Source organism: Schistocerca piceifrons, chromosome 1 (assembly GCF_021461385.2).
Source record: "Schistocerca piceifrons isolate TAMUIC-IGC-003096 chromosome 1, iqSchPice1.1, whole genome shotgun sequence".
In the NCBI taxonomy this organism is placed as follows: domain Eukaryota; kingdom Metazoa; phylum Arthropoda; class Insecta; order Orthoptera; family Acrididae; genus Schistocerca; species Schistocerca piceifrons.
This window is the reverse complement of record NC_060138.1, coordinates 802,326,455-802,348,941: the sequence shown is the minus strand read 5'-3', so window position 1 is coordinate 802,348,941 and position 22,487 is coordinate 802,326,455. Positions and strand designations below refer to the sequence as shown.

The 22,487-nt window shown below is 44.8% G+C and overlaps 1 protein-coding gene across 1 annotated transcript; it reads right to left on the bottom strand.

Moving 5' to 3' along the window:
* Window positions 1–246: 246 nt before the first annotated feature.
* Window positions 247–22,268, bottom strand: LOC124775259 (zinc carboxypeptidase-like). Its single transcript, XM_047250101.1, has 4 exons — window positions 22,265–22,268; window positions 21,953–22,155; window positions 20,116–20,200; window positions 247–446 (listed from the first exon to the last, which is right to left on the bottom strand). The coding sequence occupies exons 1-4, from the start codon at window positions 22,266–22,268 to the stop codon at window positions 247–249; spliced, it is 492 nt and encodes a 163-aa protein (XP_047106057.1).
* Window positions 22,269–22,487: the final 219 nt, after the last annotated feature.

The window sequence follows — 22,487 nt, the reverse complement described above, 5'->3', positions numbered from 1 at the left end:
CTGTACGTAACACCCACTGTCAACGAACTGATATTTTGCAAAAAGAGCACATTTAAACAAATTTCGAACAAAGGTTTCGAACGATGGACTCATAAAGCCACGGCGATCGACTGATCGACCCCGATCGACAGGTTGAACACCCCTGGTGTAAAAGAAAGCAGTGAGTGAGGCGGTAGGTCCATTGGTAGGTCTAAGTTTGAATTTGTTCTACTGGAAATTAGATGTACACTACTGCTGCGAGCGGAGCTAGTGTGGAGCTGCAGTGCAAGCTAGCACCTCGCGCATCATGGCGACGAGGCTGTCCGCCGTCTCCTCGGCGGTGGGCTGCACCTGCGCGGGGGGCAGCAGCAGGCCGAAGCCGCCCGTGTCGCGCAGATTGTACTCGAACACGAAGCGCGCGCCCAGCCACTTCTTCACCCAGTCCACGCTGCTGCCGGACACGCCTCCTGCAACGAAGCGGGCAGGTCAGTACGCGGAAAGAGATTAATTTGGAATGTAGCTAATCACACTACGCACCAGCCTTTACCTTGAACAAAGTACCCCTAGCCTTTAAAATTGCTACACCAAGAAGAAATGCAGATGATAAACAGGTTTTCATTGGACAAATATATTATACTAGAACTGACATGTTATTACATTTTCACGCAATTTGGGTGCATTGATCCTGAGAAATCAGTACCCAGAACAACCACCTCTGGCCGTAATAACGACCTTGATACGCCCGAGCATTGAGTCAAACAGAGCTTGGATGGCGTGTACAGGTACAGCTGCCCATGCAGCTTCAACACGATACCACAGTTCATAAAGAGTAGTGACTGGCGTGTTGTGACGAACCAGTTGCTCGGCCACCATTGACCAGAATTTTTCAGTTGGTGAGAGATCTGGAGAATGTGCTGGCCAGGGCAGCAGTCGAACAATTTCTGTATCTAGAAAGGCCCGTACAGGACCTGCAACATGCGGTCGTGCATTATCCTGCTGAAATGTATGGTTTCGGAGGGATCGAATGAAGGATAAAGCCACGTGTCGTAACACATCCGAAATTTAGCGTCCACTGTTCAAAGTGCCGTCAGTGCTAACAAGTGGTGACTGAGACGTGTAACCAATGGCACCCCATACCATGACGCCGCGTGATACGCCAGTATGGCGATGACGAATACACGCTTCCAATGTGCGTTCATCGCCATGTCGCCAAACACGGATGCTGGTCATGCGACCAGAACCTGAATTCATCCGAAAAAAATGACGTTTTGCCATTCGTGAATCCAGGTTTCTCGTTGAGTACACCAGCGCGGGCGCTCCTGTCTGTGATGCAGCGTCAAGGGTAACCGCAGCCATGGTCTCCGAGCTGATAGTCCATGCTGCTGCAAACGTCGTCCAACTGTTCGTGCAGATGGTTGGTGTCTTGCAAACGTCCCCATCTGTTGACTCAGGGATCGAGACGTGGCTGTACGATCCGTTACAGACATGCAGATAAGATGCCTGTCATCTCGACTGCTAGTGATACGAGGCCGTTGGGATCCAGCACGGCGTTCCGTTTTATCCTCCTGAACCCACAGATTCCATATTCTGCAAACAGTCATTGGATCTCGACCAACCCGAGCAGCAATGTCGCGATACGATAAACCGCAATCGCGATAGGCTACAAGTCGGAAACGTGATGGTACGTATTTCTGCTCTTTACACGAGGCATCACAGCGACGTTTCACCAGGGAATGCCGGTCAGCTGCTGCTTGTGTATGAGAAATCGGTTGGAAACTTTCCTCTTGTCATCACGTTGTAGGTGTCGCCACCGGCGCCAACCTTGTGTGAATGCTCTGAAAAGGCTTGCATACGACAGCATCTTCTTCCTGTCGGTTAAATTTCGCGTCTGTAGCACGTCATCTTCGTGGTGTAGCAATTTTAATAGCCAGTAGTGTAATATAACATTAAACTACAGTACCAACAACTGAAATTGCACTATCAGAAAGGACTAAAATAACTACAATGTACTTATTGTGCATACACAGTATAATAGCAAAGAAACGTGATGACATTTTTTAGGTGAGCTCGGGAATACAGGGTGCGAAGTCCACTCAGAATAACGTGGTACAGTAGGCTGAACTTGGGTGGGGAGAGCGGTAGCGGTGGGTGTTGCGGCCGGGAAAAATGCTGATGCTACGACACACTCTTCGCCCGCTTTCCGCATTGACAGGCGCGCAACCTGCAATCTTTGTCAAACGATTTTACAGAAACTATTCGGTGGGATGGGTTGCGTCTATGGAATAATCTCACTTGCAGTACTAGGCGATCCAGAGAAACTCCTAAAAACTCTACTTCTGCACAAATGTAATTAACTAAGGCGCTTTTAATTATAATCGAAAATATAAAGCATGTTTTCAAATTTGACATACAGCAAAATCATAGAAGTACATTCATTATGTACGTACAAACTGGCACTACAGTTTTTATACATATGTTTCTACACCTCTTCCTACACAGACGTCTCCTAAAATGACTACCTTACTTACTCACCATAGCTCATTATAACAAAAGTCCGCTCCCGGTAGCTCAGTGGTCAGTGTGACAAAATGTCAATCCTAAGGGCCCGGGTTCGATTCCCGGCTGGGTCGGAGATTTTCTCCACTCAGGGACTGGGTGTTGTGTTGTCCTAATCATCATCATTTCATCCCCATCGACGCGCAAGTCGCCGAAGTGGCGTCAGATCGAAAGACTTGCACCCGGCGAACGGTCTGCCCGACGTGAGTCCCTAGTCACACGACATTATAACAAAACTACTGATATGCGAGCGATGCGGTGAGTAAGAGCTAATATTAGATACGTTAATAACAAAAAAATGTGTAAGTAATACATTGACATTAAAAAACTGACATACTTGAGGGCTAACTTATGGAGTAGGTGCCGTAATGAAGAAATACATCCATTAAAAGAGAAATTTCCTCTTAACATGGGAAAAAGAGGCTTTCTGTTTGCTTGTCACCTGGAAATTGTGTATCAGTCTCCGCACAACTTACTTGTCAAAATCATCTAAATGAAAGATTTTTTCTCTTTATTCCACTTTTTTCCTGAAGTAGAGAAACCCTCAGAGCTGTGGTAACTAATTTACGGCCTCTTTTTTTACCCTTCTTGTTGTCGGAAATGAAATACCACTAGCAGCCTGACATTCTATGGTACTTTTTAATGGGATTTTTATCTGCTCTTTTGCCTCTTCCAACGAAAATTTAGTTACGTTGTAAACAATGTCTCGTACCTGGCTATGTAGAACTCTTCCTTCCTACACCTCCGTTCGTCGGTCGCAGTGGCCGTGCGGTTCTAGGCGCTACAGTCCGGAACCGAGCGACCGCTACGGTCGCAGGTTCGAATCCTGCCTCGGGCATGGATGTGTGTATTGTCCTTAGGTTAGTTAGGTTTAATTAGTTCTAAGTTCTAGGCGACTGATGACCATAGAAGTTAAGTCACATAGTGCTCAGAGCCATTTGAATACCTCCGTTCCTACACGTCCGTCAAGTATCTGGGTGTGACTATTCGAAATGATCTCAAATGGAATGATCAGATTGCACAAGTAACGGGTAAGGCGAACTCTAGATTATTGGTAGAATCCTGAAGCGATGCAGTCCTTCAACAAAGGAAATCGCGTACAATACATTAGTTCGTCTAGTCTTGGAGTATTGACTCAAATGGCTCTGAGCACTACGGGAGTTAACATTTTAGGTCATCAGTCTCCTAGAACTTAGAACTACTTAAACCTAACTAACCTAAGGACATCCATGCCCGAGGCAGGATTCGAACCTGCGACCGTGGTGGTCGCGCGGTTCCAGACTGAAGCGCCTAGAACCGCTCGGCCACACCGTCCAGCCTTGGAGTATTGTTCTTCTGTATCGGACCCTTACCAGTTGGCCTGATTCAAGAGATTGAGAAGGTCCAGAGAAGAGCGGCAATATTCGTGACTGGTACATTTAGCTATCGCGAGAGCGTTACAAATCTCATACAAAGTTTGAAGTGGGACACACTTGCAGATAGACGGCGCGCTAAACAGTAGGGGCTGCTCACTAAATTCCGAGATCCGATCTTTTCCGAGGATGTAGAGCATATATTATTACCACCAACTTTCAAATCGCACAATGATCACCATTCAAAGATAAGGGAAATAAGAGCTCGTACTGAGGCGTTAGACAGTCGTTTTTCCCTCACGCGATCCGCGAGTGGGACAGAGGGGGGAAATATGACTTTGGCACGAATTGTGCCCTCCGCCACACACCGCTTGGTGGCTAGCGGAGTATACATATGTAGATGTAGATGTAGACCTACGATGCTTGGAGACTGCGATGCCGTGCTGCGTGTAGCAGTACGATCACTAAACGTGCACTGGGCGGCTACTGTCGCAGCAACAGTCGCTCTAACTCGGCTGTACTCCGCGTCAAACTGAGCTTCGATGACAGACATAGATAATTCATCCAATATTGCTTCAAATCTATGCCAGATTTCATCAACAACAGTGTTTGCAGAGTGGTGGGGTGCCAGTCTCTCGCCAACTCAAGGCCATGTGTTTTCAGTGGGTGAGATCAGGAGACTGTGCTGCAAAGGACGCTAAGCAAACACGCTCTGTATCGAGGTTGGCCATGACAGCATGGGCAGCACGCTGGCTGGCGCTATTGTGTCGAAAAACAATGTCACGTCAGTGGCCTTAACACGTCACGAGTTTAACGTATGCTCCTCAAATCACCAACTACGCGATCCTGAAGTGCTTGTGTTTACGTCCACAGCGGAACCTCACAGCTTTGTGCTACGCCCGTATGAGGATGACGGGCGCTATCTGGCAACGTTCGTTCTTCCCGGAAATTCCACACACGGACTGCACGCGGAGTCGGGACTCGTGTGAAAAACAGGACGCTGTGCCACTCCTGTGTGCAGCGCTGTTGTCGACGCGCCTCTCTCTACCGCCCCATCAAAGGAAGCCGCAACAACGCCGCCACGCTGACAGTCCGTACTGCCCCTGACGCCGTTATATCGTCAGCATGGATGCTTGCCTTGATGCAAACAAGTCTACTTCCTGACTCGGGGAGCAGAAAGTGTCTGTGTGTAGTAACGGGGAACAGTAAACCACCATCTCGATACATCACGATTCGACTTCTGTCTAATAACGACACGTGATGCCCCACGTTTCCTTTCCTTGCACTAGCTATGACTCGATTTTGCCATAAACATTACTCAAATTCGACATCTAAATGGGAAATCCGCTGTGCAAATTTTACTTACTGTTACCTATTTTGTGAGGTTACGCTGAAATGTTAATCACTTGCATATTCAAACATGTACAGTTGTATGTATTATGCCAATTTGGTCCTAGTTGCTCCTGCTTTCATGTTCCCCGTGGATATTCAACCATGAAATCCTAGACTGTGGTTTACTCCACTGCCCATATAGATAAAACGGAATTCGATAAATGCTATGGCTTGCTGGAGAAATACTTCAGGGACAAACGGTGTTTTATTCTATCACTGTTTTTGCAACGCACTTCACAACTGCAATCCAGATATTGTAATTTTGGAGTTAGAATTCTGTGTTTTATCAGTACATCTAGTTTTTCAAGAATCGGACTGAACATACAATGGTAGCCAGTAGTAACTGAAAGCAGTATTCGGAACTACGACGTAGCACGTGGGTTGAAAGCAAGATATTCACACCCCTCATATGTGGATGACACAATATCAATAATATGCTCTAAATGTAGCGCGTATGTGTACTCGCCAGCGAAGACTGATTTTATCTTGGACGGTTTTCGGAATTTTACATTACACTACCGGCTTAAAATTGCTACACCACTAAGATGATGTGCTACAGACGCCAAATTTAACCGACAGGAAGAAGATGCTGTGATATGCAAATGATTAGCTTTTCAGAGTATTCACACAAGGTTGGCGCCGGTGGCGACACCTACAACGTGCTGACATGAGGAAAGTTTCCAACAGATTTCTCATACTCAAACAGCAGTTCACCGGCGTTGCCTGGCGAAACGTTGTTGTGACGCCTCGTGTAAGGAGGAGAAATGCGTACCATCACGTTTCCGACTTTCATTAAGGTCGGATTGTAGCCTATCGCGATTGCGGTTTATCGTATCGCGACACTGCTGCTCGCGTTGGTCAGGATCCGATGACTGTTAGCAGAATATGGAATCAGTGGGTTCAGGAGGGTAATACGGAACGCCATGCTTGATCTCAACGGCCTCGTATCACTAGCAGTTGAGATGACAGGCATCTTATCCGCATAGCTGTAACGGATCGTACAGCCACGTCTCGATCCCTGAGTCAACAGATGGGGATGTCTGCAAGACAAGAACCATCTGCACGTACAGTTCGACGACGTTTGCAGCAGCTCGGAGACCATGGCTGCCGTTACCCTTGATGCTGCATCACATACAGGAGTGCCTGCAATGGTGCACTCGATGACGAACCTGGATGCACGAATGGCAAAATGTCATTTTTTCGGATGAATCCAGGTTCTGTTTATAGCATCATCATGGTCGCATCCGTGTTTGGCGACATCGCGGTGAACGCACATTAAAAGTGTGTATTCGTCATCGCCATACTGGCGTATCACCCGGCAAGATGGTATGGGGTGCCATTGGTTACAGGTCTCGGTCACCTCCTGTTCGCATTGACGGCACTTTGAACAGTGAACGTTACATTTCAGATGTGTTACGACCTGTGGCTCTACCCTTCATTCGATCCCTGCGAACCCTACATTTCAGCATGATAATGCACGACCGCATGTTGCAGATCCTGTATGGACCTTTCTGGATACAGAAAATGTTCGACTGCTGCCCTGGCCAGCACATTCTCCAGGTCTCTCACCAATTGAAAACGTCTGGTCAATGGAGGCCGAGCAACTGGCTTTTCACAAAACGCCATTCACTACTCTTGATGAACTGTGCATGGGCAGCTGTACCTGTACACGCCATCCAAGCTGTGTTTGACTCATTGCCCAGGCGTATCAAGGCCGTTATTACAGCGAGAGGTGGTTGTTATGGATATTGATTTCTCAGTATCTATGCACCCAAATTGCGTGAAATTATAGTCATATGTCAGTTCTAGTATAATATATTTGTCCATGAATACCCGTTTATCTTCAGCATTTCTTCATGGTGTAGCAATCTTAATGGCCAGTAGTATATTAGATACGTTAATAACAAAAAATGTGTAAGTAATGCATTGACATTAAAAAACATACATGAGGGCTAATTTATGGAGTAGGTACCGTAATGAAGAAATACATCCACTAAAAGACAAATTTAGTTATTATGGAAAAAAGGGACATTAATGTGGATTGCTGTTTGCTTGTCACCTGGAAATTGTGTATCAATCTCTGCACAACTTACAAGTCAAAATCATCTAAATGAAAGATTTTTCTCTTTCTTCCACTTTTTTTCCTGAAGTAGAGAAACCTTCAGAGGTGTGGTAACTAATTTACGCCCTCTTTCTTTACCCTTCTTGTTGTCTGAAGTGAAATACCATTAGCAGCCTGAACTCATTCTATGGTACTTTTTAATGGGCTTTTTATCCGCTCTTTTGCCTCTTCCAACGAAAATTTAGTTACGTTGTAAACAATGTCTCGTACCTGGCTATGTAGAACTCTTCCTTCCTACACCTACGATGCTTGGAGACTTCGATGCAGTGCTGCGTGTAGCAGTACAGTCACTAAACGTGCAATGGACGGCATACAGCAGTGGGTTGAGCTGACATGCCCTTCCGAACAAACGATTAAACTCGCTCAGCGCTTCGGACGAAAACTGTCACTGCGCAACGGCCACCATATCGTGCTACCTGTTGCATCAACAGTGCGCCGTGTCAAACTGAGCTCTGATGACAAATGGTTCAAATGGCTCTGAGCACCATGGGACTTAACATCTGAGTTCATCAGTCCCCTAGATTGAGAACTACGTAAACCTAACTAACCTATGGACATCACACACATCCATGCCCGAGGCAGGTTTCGAAGCTGCGACCATAGCAGCAGCGCGGCTCCGGACTGAAGCGCCTAGAACCGTTCGGCCACAGTGGCCGGCCGCTTCGATGACAAAAAAAATGGCTCTGAGCACTATGCGACTTCACTTCTGAGGTCATCAGTCTCCTAGAACTTAGAACTAATTAAACCTAACTAACCTAAGGACATCACACACATCCATGCCCGAGGCAGAATTCGAACCTGCGACCATAGTGGTCACGTGGTTCCAGACTGAAGCGCCTTTAACCGCACGGCCACACCGGCCAGCGCTTCGATGACAGTCAGAGATAACTCAACCAATGCTGCTTCAGGTCTGTGCCAGATTTCATCAGTAACAGTGTTTTCAGAGTGGTAGGGTGCCAGTCTCTAGCCAACCCAAGTCTATGTGTTTTCAGTGGGTGAGATCAGGAGACCGTGTAGCAAAGTGCGCTACCCAAACACGCTCTGTATCGAGACAGCATGGGCAGCACGCTGGCTGGCGCTATTGTGTCGAAAAACAATGTCACGTCAGTGGCCTTAACACGTCACGAGTTTAACGTATGCTCCTCAAATCACCAACTACGCGATCCTGAAGTGCTTGTGTTTACGTCCACAGCGGAACCTCACAGCTTTGTGCTACGCCCGTATGAGGATGACGGGCGCTATCTGGCAACGTTCGTTCTTCCCGGAAATTCCACACACGGACTGCACGCGGAGTCGGGACTCGTGTGAAAAACAGGACGCTGTGCCACTCCTGTGTGCAGCGCTGTTGTCGACGCGCCTCTCTCTACCGCCCCATCAAAGGAAGCCGCAACAACGCCGCCACGCTGACAGTCCGTACTGCCCCTGACGCCGTTATATCGTCAGCATGGATGCTTGCCTTGATGCAAACAAGTCTACTTCCTGACTCGGGGAGCAGAAAGTGTCTGTGTGTAGTAACGGGGAACAGTAAACCACCATCTCGATACATCACGATTCGACTTCTGTCTAATAACGACACGTGATGCCCCACGTTTCCTTTCCTTGCACTAGCTATGACTCGATTTTGCCATAAACATTACTCAAATTCGACATCTAAATGGGAAATCCGCTGTGCAAATTTTACTTACTGTTACCTATTTTGTGAGGTTACGCTGAAATGTTAATCACTTGCATATTCAAACATGTACAGTTGTATGTATTATGCCAATTTGGTCCTAGTTGCTCCTGCTTTCATGTTCCCCGTGGATATTCAACCATGAAATCCTAGACTGTGGTTTACTCCACTGCCCATATAGATAAAACGGAATTCGATAAATGCTATGGCTTGCTGGAGAAATACTTCAGGGACAAACGGTGTTTTATTCTATCACTGTTTTTGCAACGCACTTCACAACTGCAATCCAGATATTGTAATTTTGGAGTTAGAATTCTGTGTTTTATCAGTACATCTAGTTTTTCAAGAATCGGACTGAACATACAATGGTAGCCAGTAGTAACTGAAAGCAGTATTCGGAACTACGACGTAGCACGTGGGTTGAAAGCAAGATATTCACACCCCTCATATGTGGATGACACAATATCAATAATATGCTCTAAATGTAGCGCGTATGTGTACTCGCCAGCGAAGACTGATTTTATCTTGGACGGTTTTCGGAATTTTACATTACACTACCGGCTTAAAATTGCTACACCACTAAGATGATGTGCTACAGACGCCAAATTTAACCGACAGGAAGAAGATGCTGTGATATGCAAATGATTAGCTTTTCAGAGTATTCACACAAGGTTGGCGCCGGTGGCGACACCTACAACGTGCTGACATGAGGAAAGTTTCCAACAGATTTCTCATACTCAAACAGCAGTTCACCGGCGTTGCCTGGCGAAACGTTGTTGTGACGCCTCGTGTAAGGAGGAGAAATGCGTACCATCACGTTTCCGACTTTCATTAAGGTCGGATTGTAGCCTATCGCGATTGCGGTTTATCGTATCGCGACACTGCTGCTCGCGTTGGTCAGGATCCGATGACTGTTAGCAGAATATGGAATCAGTGGGTTCAGGAGGGTAATACGGAACGCCATGCTTGATCTCAACGGCCTCGTATCACTAGCAGTTGAGATGACAGGCATCTTATCCGCATAGCTGTAACGGATCGTACAGCCACGTCTCGATCCCTGAGTCAACAGATGGGGATGTCTGCAAGACAAGAACCATCTGCACGTACAGTTCGACGACGTTTGCAGCAGCTCGGAGACCATGGCTGCCGTTACCCTTGATGCTGCATCACATACAGGAGTGCCTGCGATGGTGCACTCGATGACGAACCTGGATGCACGAATGGCAAAATGTCATTTTTTCGGATGAATCCAGGTTCTGTTTATAGCATCATCATGGTCGCATCCGTGTTTGGCGACATCGCGGTGAACGCACATTAAAAGTGTGTATTCGTCATCGCCATACTGGCGTATCACCCGGCAAGATGGTATGGGGTGCCATTGGTTACAGGTCTCGGTCACCTCCTGTTCGCATTGACGGCACTTTGAACAGTGAACGTTACATTTCAGATGTGTTACGACCTGTGGCTCTACCCTTCATTCGATCCCTGCGAACCCTACATTTCAGCATGATAATGCACGACCGCATGTTGCAGATCCTGTATGGACCTTTCTGGATACAGAAAATGTTCGACTGCTGCCCTGGCCAGCACATTCTCCAGGTCTCTCACCAATTGAAAACGTCTGGTCAATGGAGGCCGAGCAACTGGCTTTTCACAAAACGCCATTCACTACTCTTGATGAACTGTGCATGGGCAGCTGTACCTGTACACGCCATCCAAGCTGTGTTTGACTCATTGCCCAGGCGTATCAAGGCCGTTATTACAGCGAGAGGTGGTTGTTATGGATATTGATTTCTCAGTATCTATGCACCCAAATTGCGTGAAATTATAGTCATATGTCAGTTCTAGTATAATATATTTGTCCATGAATACCCGTTTATCTTCAGCATTTCTTCATGGTGTAGCAATCTTAATGGCCAGTAGTATATTAGATACGTTAATAACAAAAAATGTGTAAGTAATGCATTGACATTAAAAAACATACATGAGGGCTAATTTATGGAGTAGGTACCGTAATGAAGAAATACATCCACTAAAAGACAAATTTAGTTATTATGGAAAAAAGGGACATTAATGTGGATTGCTGTTTGCTTGTCACCTGGAAATTGTGTATCAATCTCTGCACAACTTACAAGTCAAAATCATCTAAATGAAAGATTTTTCTCTTTCTTCCACTTTTTTTCCTGAAGTAGAGAAACCTTCAGAGGTGTGGTAACTAATTTACGCCCTCTTTCTTTACCCTTCTTGTTGTCTGAAGTGAAATACCATTAGCAGCCTGAACTCATTCTATGGTACTTTTTAATGGGCTTTTTATCCGCTCTTTTGCCTCTTCCAACGAAAATTTAGTTACGTTGTAAACAATGTCTCGTACCTGGCTATGTAGAACTCTTCCTTCCTACACCTACGATGCTTGGAGACTTCGATGCAGTGCTGCGTGTAGCAGTACAGTCACTAAACGTGCAATGGACGGCATACAGCAGTGGGTTGAGCTGACATGCCCTTCCGAACAAACGATTAAACTCGCTCAGCGCTTCGGACGAAAACTGTCACTGCGCAACGGCCACCATATCGTGCTACCTGTTGCATCAACAGTGCGCCGTGTCAAACTGAGCTCTGATGACAAATGGTTCAAATGGCTCTGAGCACCATGGGACTTAACATCTGAGTTCATCAGTCCCCTAGATTGAGAACTACGTAAACCTAACTAACCTATGGACATCACACACATCCATGCCCGAGGCAGGTTTCGAAGCTGCGACCATAGCAGCAGCGCGGCTCCGGACTGAAGCGCCTAGAACCGTTCGGCCACAGTGGCCGGCCGCTTCGATGACAAAAAAAATGGCTCTGAGCACTATGCGACTTCACTTCTGAGGTCATCAGTCTCCTAGAACTTAGAACTAATTAAACCTAACTAACCTAAGGACATCACACACATCCATGCCCGAGGCAGGATTCGAACCTGCGACCATAGTGGTCACGTGGTTCCAGACTGAAGCGCCTTTAACCGCACGGCCACACCGGCCAGCGCTTCGATGACAGTCAGAGATAACTCAACCAATGCTGCTTCAGGTCTGTGCCAGATTTCATCAGTAACAGTGTTTTCAGAGTGGTAGGGTGCCAGTCTCTAGCCAACCCAAGTCTATGTGTTTTCAGTGGGTGAGATCAGGAGACCGTGTAGCAAAGTGCGCTACCCAAACACGCTCTGTATCGAGACAGCATGGGCAGCACGCTGGCTGGCGCTATTGTGTCGAAAAACAATGTCACGTCAGTGGCCTTAACACGTCACGAGTTTAACGTATGCTCCTCAAATCACCAACTACGCGATCCTGAAGTGCTTGTGTTTACGTCCACAGCGGAACCTCACAGCTTTGTGCTACGCCCGTATGAGGATGACGGGCGCTATCTGGCAACGTTCGTTCTCCGCGGAAATTCCACACACGGACTGCACGCAGAGTCGGGACTCGTGTGAAGAGAGGACGCTGTGCCACTCCTGTGTGCAGTGCTGTTGTCGACGCGCCTCTCTCTACCGCCCCATCGAAGGAAGCCGCAACAACGCCGCCACGCTGACAGTCCGTACTGCCCCTGACGCCGTTATATTGTCAGCATGGATGCTTGCCTTGATGTAAACAAGTCTACTTCCTGACTCGGGGAGCAGAACGAGTCTGTACGCAGTATCGGGGAACAGTAAAATGCCGTCTCGATACATCACGATTCGACTTCTGGCTAAGGTGCTGCCACACGTTTCCTTTCCTTGCACTAGCTATGAAAAAAGACTTTGTCATAAACATTACTCGAATTCGACATCTAAATGAGAAATCCGCTGTGCAAATTTTACTTACCTATTTTGTGCGGTTGCGCTGAAATGCTAATCACTTGCATATCCAAACACGTACAGTAGTATGAATCATGCCAATTTGGCCCTAGTTGCACCTGCCATCATGATCCTCATGGATATTCAAGCATGAAATCCTAGACAGTGGTTTACTCCACTGCCAACTTGAATAAAAAAATGAAATGAGCGTTTGGCGTCATTAGCCGGGAGGCCCCTTGTGGGGCAGCTCCGGCCGTCTTGGTGCAGCTCTTATTACATTCGACGACACGTGAGGCGACCTGCGCGCCGGATGGGGACGAAATTATGAAGAAGACGACACAACACCCAGTCCGTGAGCGGAGAAAATCTCCGACCCAGCCGGGAATCGATCCCGGGCCCATAGGACGGCAATCCGCCACGTTGACCACTCTGCTATTGGGGCTGACAATTTGAATAATATGGAATACGATAAAAGCTATGGCTTGCTGGAGAAATGCTTCAGGGACAAATGGTCTTCTTCTTTTTTTTTTTTTCGACACACTTCACAACTGCAGTCCAAATATGGTGATTGTGGAGCCAGAATTCTGTCTTTTATCAGTACATCTAGTTCTTGAAGTATCGGACTGAACATACAATGGTAGCCAGTAGTATCCGAAAGCAGTAATCGGAACTACGACATAGCACGTGGGTTGAAAGCAAGATATTCACACCCCTGAAGTTGTTTGTGAACTACTCAAACCCTCATATGTGGTTCAAATCGCTCTCAGCACTATGGGACTTAACATCTATGGTCATCAGTCTCCTAGAACTTTGAACTACTTAAACCTAACTAACCTAAGGACAGTACACAACACCCAGTCATCACGAGGCAGAGAAAATCCCTGACCCCGCCGGGAACTGAACCCGGGAACCCGCCTCATATGTGGATGACACAACATCAATAATACGCTCTAAATGTAGCGCGTATGTGTACTCGCTAGGGAAGACTGAGTTGAACTTGGAACAAATTTCTTGTACGGATTTTGGAATTTTACACTATTTCCTTCTATATGCAGGTTGAACACGAATGAAACCGACAAACTGCAGGGACGAATTCCTGACTGGCAATGGAGAAAAATAGGTCCTATGAACGTGTGTCTGGAAATTTATCGTTGCCACGGTAGATGGAGCTGACGAATGGAAGCTCCTCTGACCGCGTGCCGTTTGTTCCTTGTGTGACGCAGGCTGTTGATTGGCACAGCATACTGGAAGCAGCAGAATGGTCCGGTATCCGTGTTGGGAACAAGCGGAGATGGTTTTTGTGTTCGGCCAAGCAGCTGTAAACGGTCGAGAGACAGGACGGCTACACCGACACAAGTACCCTGACAGACACCAGGCGTATCATGCAACATTTCAAGCCCTTTTTTGGCGTTTGTGTGATCATGGCTCCTTTCAGACAGTCGCCCGAAAAGGGCCTGAAATGTTGTGTGGTATGGTTGGTGGCTGTGAGGGTACTTGTTTTGGTGTAACCGTGCTGCCTCTCGACCAATTCCATCTACTGGGCCGTACAAAAACTCCGACCATTCTGCTGCTTACAGTACGCTGCGACAGTCACCCAGCCTGCAACACACAATGAATACATAGCATGCGGCCAGAGGAATTGATATTCGTCAGTGCCATCTACAGTAGTTACAATACGTTTTCGGACACACGTTCGTGGACTCTATGTCCCTCTGTTTGTAGTCACGAATACGCTCCTGTAACTTGTCGGTTTTCCTAATGTTCACCCAGTATGATGTGAAAACTTGAACATTCTGTACAGAGCATTGATAATTGGGTTGTAACACTTTGAAACCAACCTGCTAATAACTCTTGTAAGATTTGAAGATACCTAGAGGATTTCCTTCCTCTGCAAATTCACTACGGTAACTAGCTGACAACCTGCGCTCGACAATTGGAAAGTCGTGCCAGTTCGGACCCCTGCTCTACACAGACGGTAGGCATACAACAGTGGCACTGCCTCCACGCGGTTGTCTCTGGGTGCTGGTTACCAGCCATATCACTGTTCCTGGTGGTTAAATGTGCTCCTTTTCGGCGGGTTCGACCATCCCATATGATGATTTTTCTAATCCAACGCTTCGTAAAAAGTTCTTGGCCTGGTGCATGCATGGAGTCATTAGCAACTAAATTATAACGAGGAATGACGCCGCATGAGACGCTTGATACGTTCTAATTCTCGCCCTGATGAATTTCTGCGCCTCAGAGTAATAGTTATGTGAATCTGAAGATTACCGGTACTACGGGTCGAAGCCAATTATTCATATAAAACACTCCAAGTGACCCATACCGTCTCTTCTTTCATTATAGTTACAGTGGTCACGGTTCCTAGAGACATAATGTTCTCATTTATGCAACTGATCTTTACTTTTATTGTGTTGGTACATATAGTTGACAATATGATCTGCAAAATACTTCTTTTTATTCAGATTTTTAAGAATGTCGAGGTGTGTATTCTTTCAAGTAGGACAAAGTGGTATGTCTTACCACTATTCTTTGTTTTTAAATAATAAAGAGGACTTCACTCTGTGTCATACTTCTCTTAATCGTGATAGGTGCACTAGTCGTATCAAAACGGCAGGCACAGATGATGGTCTAGAGGTAAAGCACGCAAGTAGAAACCGAAAGGTTGGGGATCGAATCCCGGGCGAAGCGCAAAATATTTCAGTCTCTCTTTAACCTAGCCTTCACCTCTGATGTGAAAATTCGCCAGGAACGACGCACAGTTCTGATTCCAAGTGAAGCTATACGTCACCTTTCCCCATTTCAATAATTAGAGTAGTTTAGGGGCACGCAAGTTGCCGAAGTGGCTTCCAATTGAAAGACCTACAGCAAGCCGTTGAGCCGCACGAAATAACTATATTGCTTTTAGGATGCTAATTGAAATCAAATACAAAACGAATCACTCAGAAATGTTACTACTGTTACGAAAATTCAACCGATACTGTGCGTCGAAATTCGTCGTCGAAGTCCAAAAGTTCACTTAAATGCTGATGGATCCCACAGTGTGTGTGACCCGACACCTCAAAGAAGTGCGAGTACCGATGGATAGTAGCCCAATTATCAGGCAACTATAGCCTGCGTTGAAACAAATTGTAAGGGAACCATTGGTCTCTGTAACAATTCTCAATCGCATGGAATGACTTCGTGAAACGTCAAAAGGGAACTATGCCGAAAAGGAAGTGCACTTTTAATCAAAAAACATGGTCTTCCTTATCTGGCCGTTCTCTGTTGACCTTACCCAGCTGCAATCAAATTCCCATCCGACGAAGTGCATAAATACACGCTTAGAGAAAGCCGGTACTCTGTGAACAACGAAAGGGAATCTTGCTTTGATGTGCACAGTAGTCACTCAGTAGATCATTTGCGGGGAATAATTCAAGACTTCCAACTATACGGCAAGGTATCTTCAAGTTCGCTTCACATGTGAAGAATCTTTTATTTGCTCTTTACTGACGTTTGGAAATTAGCCTTCCATCAATTGTACTACAATTCTAATATAAACACTAAATTGGTCCAGTCCACTGCGGACTTCTTGCACTTTAACTCGGAAGATCAGACAAATGAACTACACGGGACAGATCGATCTTAAGTAGCAGCGACCAGATATCGTTCTCTTTTTTGGAAGGAGCAGGTCCCAGACCGCCATCCAACCATCCTGATTTAGGTCTACTGTGGTTCCATTAAATCTTTTCAAGCAAATACCTGCAGGTTGAAGAAAAATTTTTAAATGGTTAACACGAAACTACTGTTTGTTTCCTGGCTGACTAGTTTCGGGCTTTGCGTATTTCAAAACGCCACCTACTAAAGAAAACAAAATTTATTGCGAGTGGATGTGTCAAATATGGGTAACTGCTTATGAATTTGTATTGAGGATGTTCTTGGTGTGGACCGTTATATTTATTTCATCACACTTAACTGTATTTCAAATCTGTATTAAAATAAGTCACAGCTGTAATTAACCCTCAAAGTATTAAGTTAATATACGTTCCATAGGTATATACTCGTACTTTTCTTAATTGTAGTATCTTCATTGCCCATCATCATGTGATCCGAAGGACTACGATATTTACATACTAGGGAGAACTTGTACGTATTGGATTAGACTGCGTGTGGTGCTGGCTTGTTTGTCGTGTTACCGTAATTTTGACGTATGTCAAACTGCGTGCTTATGGAGTATCGTCTCAGTTGTGTGAGTGGACTCGTGATTTCCTCTCAGAGAAGAGACAGTTCGTAGTTATAGACGGTGCGAAAAGTGGCTATTGGCACTAAACAAAGAAAAGTCCGAGGACATCCACATGGGTACTAAAAAACAATCCGATAAATTTTGCGTATACGATAAATCGCACAAATAAAAAGGCTCTCAATTCGACTAAATACCTTGGAATTATAATTGGCAAGATCACATAGATAATATTTCGGCAAGGCGGAACAAAGATTGCACTTTGTTGGCAGAACACTTAGAAGATGCGACAAACCCACTAAAGAGACAGCCTACATAACACTTGTCCGTCCTCTGCTGGATTACTGCTGCGCGGTGTGGGATCCTTACCAGGTAGGATTGACGGAGGACATCGAAAAGGTGCAAAGAAGGGCAGCCCGTTTCGTGTTATCGCGCAATAGGGGTGAGAGTGTCACTGATATGATACGCGAGTTGGGGTGGCAGTCACTGAAACAAAGGTGGTTTTCTTTGCGGCGAGATGTATTTACGAAATTTCAATCACCAACTTTCTCTTCCGAAAGCGAAAATATTTTGTTGACACCCACCTACGTAGGGAGAAATGATCATCATAAAATAAGAGAAATCAGAGCTCGAACGGAAAGATTTAGGTGTTCCTTTTTCCCAAGCGCTAGTCGAGAGTGGAATGATAGAGAAGTAGTATGAAAATGGTTCGATGAACCCTCTGCCAGGCACTTAAGTGTGAATTGCAGAGTAACCATGTAGATGTAGACGTAATGCAAAAAATTTTCTTATCAATTTATTTTATTATCAATACTATTTATTATTCTATTGTTAAATTATATGTTATATTATTATATTCTTATCAATATTATTTTATTATCAATTTATTATCAGTAATCTCTGATCTTGTGGAAATAGAAAAGCCCAAAACTAGTCAGCCAGTAAATAAAAAGCAGCTTTGGTGTTAAGCATTCAAAAACGTATGTTCTTCAACATGCAGATAAGTACGACTTGTTGTAAAGGTTTGTAACACCTAGATCGTTACTTAAATGAACTGACTCTGAATTCTGTCAGTATTCTTAACCAGATGTTAGTGTTACATCATTCCTTTCTTTTTCTGCTTCTACACCTACTGTAAGTAGGTGTGCAGTGTGAAATAGAACACACCTGATGGTCGTGACCAATATGAGTGGTAAGGCACATGAGAAGGTCATTAATATGGTCGGCAGTGCTCCAGAGACCCATGTTTTGACTTCAAAAATTCCTCAGTTACATTTCTTGTAGAAGTTACAGGACGCGAATGAATTGATATTCTCACTTTACATCGGAAATCAAGTAACAGTAAACAGATCAAAGACAACAAGAAGTAACACTAAAAACTGAAAGCACGGTTGTTGAACAAAGTCTCTGCTTCAGTAGAGAGTGCTCGTATTTACACAAATATGTGATATTCCAGCAAATAATATTTCGTAAATAAGTAAGAATTAGAGATTAGAAACGTCAAATCATAAATAACTGCCTCAAGTGTGAGCTGAACCACTGACTCGCACGTCGCCAGACAGTAACTATAAACGATACATTAATGAGGACGAAGCTCAGGATGTGGAAATATTAGATTTTGTGAAGATGCAGTGTGCAGCTGCTTACCGGCTCCCCAGAAATAACGAAGTTTTGGGGCATCTTTTCTTGTAAGCTGGAATGTGTTTGCGAATGAAAATTCCTGACACAGTTTACCTTCAACTGCTCAAGCAGGGGACCAAACTTTTATCCGTGCTTGCGTAACCTACGGGAACGGCATTGTGTCCAGTCAATAGCAAAGTCAAAGATATATTCGAAGAAGCAAATATGTGCCTCTCACACTTACTCGAGAAAGTCTTCGAACTTTGTAACTGAGTGTTTCCCCCTCATGGAGCATATCTTTCAGAAATTAGGTGCCAAATAGACGGTAGGACAATATCTTTAGCACGGTCGCCGGAAGAGGAGCAAGGGTGGAAGGCAGTAAGTCATCGAGATCTTTCCAGAGTCTTTCAGTCAGCCACAGACGCACTACCTGACAAACAACGTTCTCGCACCTCGATTATGTAACACTGCTTATGCTGGTGTAAAATTACACAAAGTGCGCCAGGCTTCGTGAATTAGAATATGAGTGCATTAATACCACAAACTGGACTCTCCTTCTCTTTTGTAACTGCTGTTCAACCTGGTAATGGGGTGAAAAAAAATAATGATAACAATAATGTTGACTAAACAAGGAACTATGTGGCAACTTTTGCTCTGCAATTTTATTCATTTTAACTCATTTAGAGGTGTGCCTGAAGTGCTCAATGAAATAAATTATTGTTTCTTATAAACAATCAACCAATCATTTTATGTTTTGTAGTTTCTATAAATGATTTACTCGTAGTTCAGAGTAAAATATAATAAACAGTCAAATGATTTGCGCTTTGGTGCAAGCTTGCCGCAGAGGCTTGAGACAGAGCTTTTTCTTAAACTGCGGTCGAACTACTCGTATACGACTGAGAAACTCTGATTACTAATTCAGGTGCAGTAGTCCTATGTTTCCTAACAGATTTGAATGCGAGAAGTAGCAAACGATATCGGCGGCACGAACAATTTTCGGATAATATTGCTGAGAAATTTTAAGCGTTAAATTGGAAACAGAGTTGATGTACAAACAGAGAATTTATGTTCATGGATTCGTCACTAGAATGTGTGGCCACAGTTCGTGCAGAAATGTGAATATCGTCTGCACCTTCTCTGGGAGAGAGTCAACTGCCCAGTTCATTGTGGTGCCACTCAGAAATTTAAGATGATTTTCTATGAAAGAAGAGAAAGATGGGAAGTATTTCATGTGGTATTTCCGTTCTCTACCACTATCAAGTGTGCTACTGAGCTACAACTTGCGGAGAATGAAAAAAAGCTGAGAACTAGTTTGCGGGCTGAAGTAGAACTCATGTGCTCTCACGTTATTGAAAGATTGGGTATTTTATCTGTGTAAAGGTTCATACTTACCGAAGATGTCGAAGATAGTCCCTGTCTGATATTTGGTGCCGTATCTTCTAGAAAGTGCTTCCGCCGATATGCCGGCCACTTCCATCTGCAAAACGTAAACTTTTCTTAGCTTCGTACCTTACATCAATGAACATAAGTTTCATCCAAGTCTTCAAGTAACTGTTTCACATTCCACTGTACTAATACACACTTACTGTTATTGAGTCAGGAAAGAAACATTTCCGGTAATACTCTTAGCAAACTACAATTATCAAACCGCAATGTTTTATAAAGTCATGAATGACAAAATCCGCCACAGCCATCGAAATTATTTATTTCTAAAAAGAGAGGCATAAACCGCTTTCAGCACCTGCGTCCCAGCGTCAGGTGCACAGGTGCAAATTAAAATGTGAGCCATAAAGGACGCATAACTATGGTTAAAATACGTTAAAGTAGTGCATCCCTGGTACATGGCATGAAAGAGTATCCTCATCAATCCTAGGTCACGTTATGTACTAGGGATGCATTATTTTAATATATTTTAACCTATCTTGACCTCAGTTATGCATCTTTTATGGACTCATATTTTAGTGTGCACCTGAAGACGGGAAACAGATCCTGAAACGAGGTCGTTATTCCTTTTCAGAAATAAATAATTTTTACAGCTGTAGCGGAATTTATCACAGATGACGTTCCGTCAGGAGAAACGTGTGTTTCATAAGGATTCCTAATAGATTATGAAGTGTATATGAACGATATCCTAACCGTTTTAGGATCCTGAAACCTTTTTGGTGGCCCACCTCCTTAGCGAAACAGTGAAAATACCTAGCCGCAACGTGGAGGACTCAAAGTCTGTCGCTGGTACTCTAAACCACTAGTCATATGTGTTATGTGCGGGCTCTGCGGCGACAGCAAGAGCAAAGTGAAATGTTTTGATCCCTAAGTGAGAGGCTTTGTGTTTTAGGGAAAAAAGTTAAAATTATTTTTTGACGTAGTCTCCTATTAGTTCAGTTGAAACTGTCCAACGTTTTTGCACTGAGAGCATTGCATTCTTCATGTATTCCTATGGAAAGTATGAAAAATGTCTGTTTACGGTAGGCACAGATCTTCGCTGGACTCCGTAAAAGCGTCTTGAACTAATGACTGTGACACATTAGTTTGGCATATGTTTATTAACGTCTCCACCTCATATCCACATGTCTGCCGATTATTTAAGTGTAAAATGGCACCGTCAGTAGCGGAAGTGTTCGCGGATGTTCCATTATGCTATGTGTTTCGATGCTATAAAACTTGTCATCAACTGCATGCCCTCTCTAGGATCATAAACAGCAATCATTCAAGCGAATAACACACATTATTAAAACTAATATGGCAGGCAGAAATGGACTTGTGAGTGGATTTCATCCCTATGGTGTTCGAGAAACACTGTACGTCTTCTGACCAGCAAAAGCTTTAACCAGAGACTACTAGCTACACAATTTTTTTTCTTGTTCGGGTAGCAATGGACGTGCGCAATACATTTCAAAACATATTTAGAGTTTGAATTTTGGAAAACCATCCATTGGCCTTGGAGGGAAAGGACAGTATTGGCTGCGCTGAAATTTCAATACGACAGGCAGGCTAGTGAGTCAATTATCAGAAAGATTAAAATATGGTGGTGGCTCTGTAGTGGGGTAACATAAAAACAAGGACAAAAATATTTTTTTCCTGTTGTACAATATGTCATACTGAAAGGAAGAAATGCAAGGAAAGATCACAGAAATCCACGTGTAGCGTAACATACATAAAGTAGGGTTCAGTTACAGCAGACCATATGTAAGTCGACAGTTCAAGAGCTGCAGCGGAGAGCAGCACTCACCAGCTCCTGGTTGTTGTCCGCCCGCTCGTAGCTGAGCCCGTACGGCCACGTGAGTGCCTGCTTGTACGTGTGCAGCGAGACGTACACCAGCAGACGCTCCTTCAGGCCTCGCAGGAAATCCGACAGCGACCGCGTCTCTGGCTCCGAGAATGGCGAAGATCCTCTGTAGTGCGGCGAGCAGGGGTTGTCGCTGGAGCCAGAGTCTTTGCAAAGCAGAGGACAGAAAAGCCGGGAGAGTTAACTGCCACATCATCCCCGAACAACAGTGCATGGACAAGGGTTGGAGTAGAGCAATGTAACATGCAAACCTACCCATAATGATCCAAGCCCACTTTTGGCATTAAAACTGATGAACACGCACAAGGCTCATGGGCATCCAAGGATTTGAAGCAACAGGTTCCACATGGAAGAGGGCATGTAAAAAGGAGAGGAAGGAAGATCTATGTTTAACCACACTTGGGAGACAGTGTCCTTAGAGACGCAAGTAGAGTATCAGTACTAATATAAGGTCACATAACAATCTTATCCCACCGTC

Excerpts from the sequence above, each read along its gene's own strand:
- LOC124775259 (XM_047250101.1), bottom strand. Across the intron at positions 20,201-21,952 it reads CGGACAACAACCAGGAGCTG|ATGGAAGTGGCCGGCATATC; the intron begins GTGAGTGCTGCT and ends TACGTTTTGCAG. Across the intron at positions 447-20,115 it reads GACTATCTTCGACATCTTCG|GAGGCGTGTCCGGCAGCAGC; the intron begins GTAAGTATGAAC and ends GCTTCGTTGCAG.